Consider the following 9,425-nt stretch of genomic DNA (forward strand, 5'->3'; position numbering starts at 1 on the left):
AACATAAAATAATGTGTACATTCTGAGAAATTATTGATATAACCTTTAAAAGATAGGCTTCTGCGTTGAACTCCTAGAATTAGCTAGGTATATTTTTCTATTTGTCTAGGACATTGACCTAATAAGATGGTTAATCATCACTGGACTCATAAAAACAAACAAACAAAAAGCCAACTAACCATTTAAAGTGAGACTTTAACATCAGAAAAAGGATGGACTTGTTGCAGTTGCTGTAGCATTCAAAGTCCAGGTAAGAACTGTCGAGGTTGCCTAAAACATTTCTTTTATGTAAGAAATTTTAACAAATTTCAGTGAAAATGTTTTGGTAGTTATGGTAAATATTACAAATTTTATGCTCTGCATCTTCTTCACACTTAGTGTTTTGAGCCCTAAAAGCCTAGTAATTATCCCTTCCAGAAATAGAAGAGCCTCAGATTTATGTACTCAAAGATAAATTAGAGTAAATCGTACCTTTATAAAGTGAAAAATAAAGATTGAAGTCCTATTTCTATTGCTTTCTAAACAAATGAAACATGAAGTCTGAAAGGATGGACTTGTAGTTACTCTCTTAAAATACACTGTAAGACAATTATTTGCATAAACTGTGTAGAATTACTATACCAGGCTCTCTATTTCTTTGATTTCACTTTAACTGAATAAGTCGGAGTGGTTGGGTGGAGGGTGGAAAATGTGTTTCAAAGTCACTTAATCCCCTCACTTTCCTCCATTCAACTCAAGTTTGATTTAGGGTGAGGGGAAAGAGATATTCTAGATAACTTTTTTATCTCTGTTCAAATAAGATAAAAAAATCTTCTGAACACAGCTCTTGGAAAGAATCAACAGCTCAGTAAATATTGGTCCCCTTCACCCATTCAGGAAGGTTGCTTCCCTGATAACACAGTTGTTTTTATTGTGAAAGTAAGGTGGGGATGCAGAAAGTCTCTCCTCTGAACAATATAAGAAGTTCAGAAATGCTGTTTTCCCTTTTATCCACCTCAGTTCCATAGATACATGCTAGAAACTGGGTCACTTGACCTGCACTGGTTTTCTATAATCCCTTAAATATGAAAAGCTTAACAGAAATAAGCAGAGGCTGGTAAGATTCTGCCGTCTACTTCAGCCCAATCAAACTGTGAAGAACTGACCTGTTCTGTTCAGGGAAGAGTTGTAATGCTATATCCAAATGCCTGTGGCTCTGTCTTATAAACATATTGTGTCCTCAAAATTTATTTATGTCAATAATTTGGAATTCAGAAATAATATGTTCAGAGCAAAATATATTAAATGCTTCTAAATAAGGCTTAAAATGCTACAGTGAAGTAAAAAGTGTGGTATTTATTCAAGACTAAATTGATATTCCAGTTTCCTAGGTACTTTGTACTTACTTGATACTTTTTTTCTTTTTTTTGAGAAGGAGTTTTGCTCTTGTTGCCCAGGCTGGAGTGCAATGGCGCAATCTCGGCTTGCCACAACCTAGTCCTTGTGGGTTCAAGTGATTCTCCTGCCTCAGCCTCCAGAGTAGCTGGGATTACAGGCATGTGCGTGTAATCTACCACACCCAGCTAACTTTGTATTTTTAATAGAAACGGGGTTTTCTCCATGTTGGTCAGGGTGGTCTCAAACTTCCGACCTCAAGTGATCTGCCCGCCTCGGCCTCCCAAAGTGCTGGGATTACAGGCGTGAGCCACTGTGCTCGGCCTACTTGATACAATTTAACCTTTCTGAGAGATAAGGAACCAAATGCCCACATTTCCTATTTTTCTGGCTAAGTATTTTATCTGAACATAAAAGAGAGAGGTGTGTAATAGTTGTCTTGGAAAGTAGGGAAATAACAGAAAAAAGTAATGATTATTCAGGTATGTTCTCCAGTGGTACAGAAGGATGAGAGAGGTTATTTCAACTGGAGGTAAATAGGGAAACATTAAAGTGGTGTGATTTGGAGCCACATTACAGCCAAGAGATAGGGAAGGACATTCCAGGAATGGAAGACATATACATGAAGATAGAGAGCTTTCTTCTTGGGACAGTGGTTCCATAAGTCTGCAAGTGCCTATGGTTGTATTGGGAATGGGACTGAAAACAAGGATTGATTTAGGCTGTGAAGACTCTCAAATAGGAAGTGTAAGTTTTATTTTTGTTGTAAGAGGGATATATGAATGATTCCAAGAATGGACATGATATGCATAGGAAACAAAGCAAGCTGGAAGACAGGACAACTAGAAGTTAATCAGTTGAAAGAAACAAGGCTTGAGGGGTGAGATAATAGTCTTCAAGCCATCAAGAATATTTGTTTAGTATAAAGAAAAAGAAAAGTCTAAAGCTAAAGGAAGACTATCTATCTTGCAAGTCATTCAAAAAGATTTGCAATTATAGATTTAATTGGTAAAAAATAAGTATCTTCCAACTTTTAAATTATGAGGAAAAAAAAACAGAAAGAGATATTCACGGAAAAAGTGGTGTAAATTTATTAAGGGGCTGCTTATTACCTTGAGACCACCAAACTATTGATTTTTTCCTCACCTCACCTACAAAAGACATACAAAAAGTGGATTAATTGAACTTCTCTTAGCGATACATAGGTATGGGTTTCTGCATTCATGAGTATATTTATATACAGTCACATATACATAAGTGATATTATCTTTAGATATTTATTATTTCCATATTCGTGCATTATTCACTAAATATGCATGATATATATTATGGTTTTTATACATTTATGATAGAGAATCAATAAACCCTTGTTGAGTAAATTAATGCATAAAATATGCAGTAGATCTTCATTATTCACAGATTCTATATTAGAAAATTTGTCTAAACACTAAAATTTATTTGTGACACCAAAATTAATACTGCTGGGCTTCTGTGATCATTGGCATGCATGAGCAGAGTGGTGAAAAATTTTGAGTTGGTCTGTTTCGGTTGAGATGGAACAAAGTGAAGCTCTGCCTTCCTGTCTCAGCTCCCATACTATAAACTTCACAGTGTATTTATCGCCACATTGTTTCCATAGTTGTACTTTGTGATGCTGAGTTTACTGTTTTAAGTTGGCCTCAAGCATAGCCCTGAAGTGTTGTCCCATGTTCCTTCCTCCAAGAGTGCCTGACAGAAGAGGTACATATGCTATGTAAGTTTTCTTCAGGCATGAAATACAGTGCTATTGGCCACTAATTCAATGTTAATGAATCAACAGTATATACTGTTGTATATAAAGTGTCTTTGAACAAAAACATACAGAAGACATTATGTATTAAGTTATGTATTGATCCGTTGATGAAAATGTTGTGACCAAAGGCACAGTCACCTAAACCTGTATCTCTTCTAGGAATGACAGATTAATATTTGCAAATTCAGTGTTCCCAGCAACTTTATGGAACAAAATTATTGCAGAAAGTGACAATCAATTGTACATATAACCTATATCATACGTATTGTATAATCAGTGTACTATTACAAATCGGACACTTATATAGATATCTTAGATATTTACATACTTAGATATTCACATATCTAAGGTATCTATATAAGCAACTACATAGCATATATCTACATATATGTGCTATATACATAACATATACCCGTATCTATGTTATGTATCTGCTTATATACTTTATATACATAAATATGTGTTATGCACATATATATGAACAATACATCTCTAAACCTCTATAAATAATCCACTATTCTATATAAAAGAATCAACTGACATAAAAAGTTGACTCATTTTACTGGTCTTTAAAGTAGGGGCTTAATAACTCTCAAACTTATGATTTCTCTTATGCTTCCACTTCAAAACTTCACTTGTAGGAATGTATCCCACAGATATGCCCACACATAAATAAAATGACATATAACATATTAAGAACATTTTCTAATATGAAATAATTAGATATAACCTAAATAGTTATCAATATGGAACTAGTTACATATATTATGAAGAACAGAATACCCTGCTACCATAAGCAAAATGAGGAGGACTTTTATTAATATAAAGTATATACAGAAGATAAAAAGGTAGAGTGCAGTGGTACTGGTATACTTACATTTATATTAAAAGGGAAAATATTATGTATTTACTTAAAAATGCATATCAGGGCCGGACACGGTGGCTCTCGCCTGTAATCCCAGCACTTTGGGAGGCTAAGAGGGGCGGCTCACGAGATCAGGAGATCGAGACCTTCCTGACTAACATAGTGAAACCCCGTCTCTACTAAAAGTACAAAAAAATTAGCCAGGCATGGTGGCAGGCGCCTGCGCCTGTGGTCCCAGCTACTTGGAAGGCTGAGGCAGGAGAATGGCATGAACCCAGGAGGCAGAGCTTGCAGTGAGCCAAGATCACGCCAGTGTGCTCCAGCCTGGGCGACAGAGTGAGACTCCGTCTCAAAAAAAAAAAAAAAAAAAAAAAATGCATATCAGATTTCTGGATAAGGGGACAAAGATTATAGGAAGACTCTTTGCTTTTTTTTTTTTTTTTTGGATTTTCAACGACATGCATGTATTTTCTCTTGAAAAATAAATGGATAAACCCCAAATATGGTAAGATCATGATGATGGTAAGGTCAAGCATGGCCAAAGTCTCTCTGAGAGATACTTGGAATACATTTTGCTCTTTTAAACAAATCCAAACTTTTCTGCTTTTTGAGCCTGGTTCCATAGGTATCTCCTCTATGAAACTGACAGAGGCTCTCCTAATTATTATTATTTACATTATTTTTCAACCCATTTTGAGTATCCACTATGTGCAAGACACCATCTGTCACTTTATAAACTTATAAGGATAACATAAACATAAATGTGCTTTCATAAATCTTATAATCTGGCTATGTACAAAATATAAAAATTTTAATTTCTATAATTTAAATTTTTTGTTCATATAATCTAGTGTGTGGTTTTATATTATTTACTTGTTTCAAATCAAATTTCTCTCTATAAAAATTATTTTTCTAAGTAAATTATGATCTCTTTAGGCTCTGAGTTTGTGTCTGTCTTTCCTCCTCTGTGTCCGGCATTGCCCTCATCCTGTGGTCAGGAAATAGCAGGCCCTGAATGAATATTAGAGAATGATTGATTGATATTGAGCTTGTGACTTTTCCTATTTTTAAATTGTATATTGTTAAAGTAAAATAAATTACACTTTTTCTTTTTTAACAGGTGATCATTTCAAACCAAGCATCAGCAGCAATTAAAAATATTCACATGGTATCTGTAGTTTAATCATGGACCAACATCAACATTTGAATAAAACAGCAGAGTCAGCATCTTCAGAGAAAAAGAAAACAAGACGCTGCAATGGATTCAAGGTATAATGGGTTTTATATTTTCAAACTAAAATAAGTTAATGGAAAATTTTTATGTATAGAAAGGCCACTAATTTTCAAAAAGAACATTATATCTCATATTACAATTTTTCCATTGAAGCACACATTAAAATATTAACAAAATATCCCTATATTGATTTAAATCAGTTTTTAATCTGATTGAGGTATTTCTTTGCTAGAGTTTTTTGATGTATAAAAGTTTATTTACTTTTTTAATTTTTAATTTCTGTGGGTATGTAGTAGGTATATACATTTATGGGGTACATGAGATGCTTTGGTACAGGCATGCAATGTGAAATAAGCAAATAAGGAAGAATGCAGCATCCATTCCCTCAAGCCTTTATTCACTGAATTGCACATCATTCAATTATACTATTTAAGTTATTTTAAAAGGTACAGTTAAGTAATTGACTATAGTCACCCTTTGTGCTATCAAATAGTAGGTCTTATTCATTCTTTTTAACTATTTTTTGTACCCATGAATCATCCCCATCCCCTCACCCCCACACCTACACCACCCTTTCCAGCCTCTGGTAACCATCCTTCTACTCACTGTGTCCATGAATTCAATTGTTTTGATGTTTAGATCCCACAAATAAGTGAGAACATGCAATGTTTGTCTTTTTGTGCCAGGCTTATTTCAGTTAACATAATGATCTCCAGTTCAATTCATTTTGTGGCAAATGACTGGATTTCGTTCTTTCTATAGCCGAGTAGTACTCCATTGTGTGTATGTCCCACTTTTTTTATGCATTCATCTGTCGATGGACACTTACATTGCTTCCAAGTCTTGGCTATTGTAAACAGTGCTGCAACAAACATGGAAGTACAGATAATCTTAGGTAAACTGTTCCCTTTATTTTGGGTATATACCCAGGAGTGGGATTGCTTTATCACATGGTAACTCAATTTTTAGTTTCTTGAGGAACCTCCAAACTGTTCTTCATAGTGGTCCTACTAATTTATATTGCCACCAACAGTGTACAAGGAATTCCCTTTACTCCACAACCTGACCAGCATTTGTTATTGCCTGTCTTTGGTATATAAGCCATTTTAACTGGGGGTGAGATAATATCTCATTGTAGTATTTATTTGCATTTATCTGATGATCAGTGATGTTGAGCACTTCTTCCTCTGCCTGTGTTTTATTTATATGTCTTCTTTTGAGAGATGTATATTGAAATGTTTTGCCTACCTTTTGATCAGATTATTAGATTTTGTCTTGTAGAGCTGTTTGAGCTACTTAGATATTCTGGTGATTAATTCCTTGACAGATGGGTAGTTTACAAATATTTTCTCCTACACTGTGGGTTGTCTCTTCACTTTGTTGATTGTATCCTTTTCTATGCAGAAACTTTTTAACTACATGTGATCCCGTTTGTCAATTTTTCTTTGGTTGCCTGTGTTTCTGGGGTAAGAAATTTGCTAAAGAAATTTTTGCCCAGACCAATGTCCTGGAGAGTTTCCCCAATATTCTCTTGAGGTAGTTTTATGGGTTGAAGTCTTTAGATTTAAATCTTTAATTCATTTTGATTCATTTTGCATATGGCTAGAAATAGGGGTCTAGTTTCATCCTAGCACCAGTTATTGAAGAGACTGTCTTTTCCCCAGTGAATGTTCCTGGCATCTTTGTCAAAAATGAGTTCACTGTAGGTGTGTGAATTTGTTTCTGGGTTCTCTATTCTGATCCATTGGTCTCTGTGTCTGTTTATATGCCAGTACCATGCTGTTTTGGTTACTGTAACTCTGTAGTGTGTGTGTGTGTGTGTGTGTGTATGTATATATATATATATTTTTGGGACGGAGTCTCATTCTGTTGCCCAGACTGGAGTGCAGTGGCACAATCTTGGCTCACTGCAAGCTCCACCTGCTAGGTTCATGCCATTCTCCTGCATCAGCCTCCTGAGTGGCTAAGACTACAGGTGCCCACCACCATGCCCAGCTTATTTTTTTTATTTTTATTTTTAGTAGAGATGGGGTTTCACTGTGTTAGCCAGGATGGTCTTGATCTCCTGACCTCGTGATCTGCTTGCCTTGGCTTCCCAAAGTGCTGGGATTACCGGCGTAAGCCACTGTGCCTGGCCACTCTGTAGTATAATTTGAAGTCAGGTAATGTGATTCCTCCAGTTTGGTTCTTTTTGCTTAGGATATCTCTGGCTATTCTGTGTCTTTTATGGTTCCATATAAATTTTAGGATTGATTTTCCTATTTCTGTGAAGAATGTCATTGGTATTTTGATAGGGATTGCATTGAATTCATAGATGGCTTTGGGTATTATGGACATTTGAAGAATATTCATTCTTCCAAACCATGAACATGGAATGTTTTTCCATTTTTAGATGTCTTCATCAATTTCTTTCAAGAGTGTTTTATAGTTTTCATTATAGAGATTTTTCACTTCTTTGGTTAAATTAATACCTAGACATTTAATTTTATGTGTGGCTATTGTAAATGAGATTGCTTTTTTATTTTTCTGTCACATTGTTCACTATTGGCATTTAGAAATGCTACTGAGTTTTGTATGGTGATTTTGTATCCTGCAACTTTACTGAATTTGTTTATCAGTTCTAATAATTTTGTGGAGTCTTCAGGATTTTCCAAATATAGGATCATATAATCTACAAACAAGAGTAATTTGACTTCTTCTTTTCCAATTTGGATGCCCTTTTCTTCCTTCTCTTGTCTGATTGCTCTAGCTACGTGTTGAAAGTAAAGCTCGGAGTCACAAAGAAAACGAGCACTTAAAGGATTTCTCAGTAAGGCAAATTTACTTCTGCAGAAGGGTGCTGCTTGCAAGTTTGGTCACCAGGAGAGCACACTGAACAAAGGAGTGAAGGGGTTTTAGTTTCTTATGTAGTTTGTCCCTGCTACTGTGTCCTGCCTCCACTGGCTGGAGTTGGACTGCACAATCTAAGTTGAACCCGACTGGCTAACTTGAAAGGTATAGGAATACGGTGACACTGGCAGGAAGGGCAGTTTTGGAGGGAAGAGTTGTGGCAATGGGAGAGGTAATTTACGAGTGGGTAACAGATGTGTGCTCTGTAGATAAGGACTGGCAGGAAAGTTGTTTACTGAAACCAAGACAGGGAGGCACAAAGGATAAGGAAGTTAGTTTGGCCTTGGAAGTAGGGAACAAAGAACAAAGAGCTGAACAAGCCAAACCTTTGAAGAGGAATTTCTTTTGTATCTGACACTAGGACTATGTTAACTATGTTAAATAACATAGTGTTATTTAACATGTTAAATAACATAGTGTTATTTAACATGTTAAATAACATAGTGTTATTTAACATGTTAAATAACATTTATTTAATATGTTAACATTTATTTAATATGTTAACATTTAGTTAACATGTTAATAAGTAGTGTTAACTATGTTATTTTAGTAGTTAACGCTACTATGTTAAATAACAGTGGTGACAGTGGGCATTATTGTTGTGTTCCAGGTCTTAGAGGGAAAGCAAAGAATTTATTAATGCGGAACATTTAGAAATATTTTGGTATCTTCCCTTTGGTTCTTGATAGATCAAGAGACACTTATAAATATAATTAAAATGAAAAAAAGATATGCAATAAATAACATCTAAAAATCTTCTTAGAATTGACTTATAATTCTAGAAGATTAATATCTTGTGAATCACTTTACAATCTTGATCTATTTAAATATTCTTTTGTTAAAGAACAGCATTGTTATGAATTCTGATAACCTATGTAATGGAGGCTGATGGAAAAGAGATCTGTAATAGTCAAAAGACCTAGTCCAAAAATCTAGTTGATGACTTGGGAAGATCATTTAATTTTTCATTTGCAAATTGGTAAAGGTAATAATTCTGCCTTTTGCTTTTGTCACAAAATTATGAGGCATTAAATTATATTGGCATTTTCATAAACAGGGAAAAAGTACTGCTAAGCACAGTGCTAAATGAAGAAACCAAGACTCAGTAGAGTTATTTGACTACAGTCACCTCTGTTTTGAATTGAAAACCCTGGAATCCATGTCAAAGCCTTTTAATCCCCACAGAGAAGTCTTTGAAGAAATCAAGAAACTAATCATAGTCACTTTTTAGTGATATATATATAAAAAATATAAAATATATATTATATATA

General features: G+C 34.7%; 1 protein-coding gene across 1 annotated transcript in view; it reads left to right on the forward strand.

Annotated features, from left to right (window-relative positions):
• The first annotated feature begins 211 nt into the window (after positions 1-211).
• Positions 212-9,425, forward strand: part of SLCO1B3 (solute carrier organic anion transporter family, member 1B3) — a 138,143-nt gene continuing 128,929 nt past the window's right edge. The window contains exons 1-3 of the mRNA XM_011969463.1: positions 212-250; positions 3,014-3,127; positions 5,152-5,300. Coding sequence (XP_011824853.1) covers positions 5,217-5,300 — 84 coding nt within the window. The 5' untranslated portion in view covers positions 212-250; positions 3,014-3,127; positions 5,152-5,216. The remainder of the gene's footprint in view (positions 251-3,013; positions 3,128-5,151; positions 5,301-9,425) is intronic.

This window comes from Mandrillus leucophaeus, unplaced genomic scaffold (genome assembly GCF_000951045.1).
Source record: "Mandrillus leucophaeus isolate KB7577 unplaced genomic scaffold, Mleu.le_1.0 Scaffold892, whole genome shotgun sequence".
NCBI lineage: Eukaryota > Metazoa > Chordata > Mammalia > Primates > Cercopithecidae > Mandrillus > Mandrillus leucophaeus.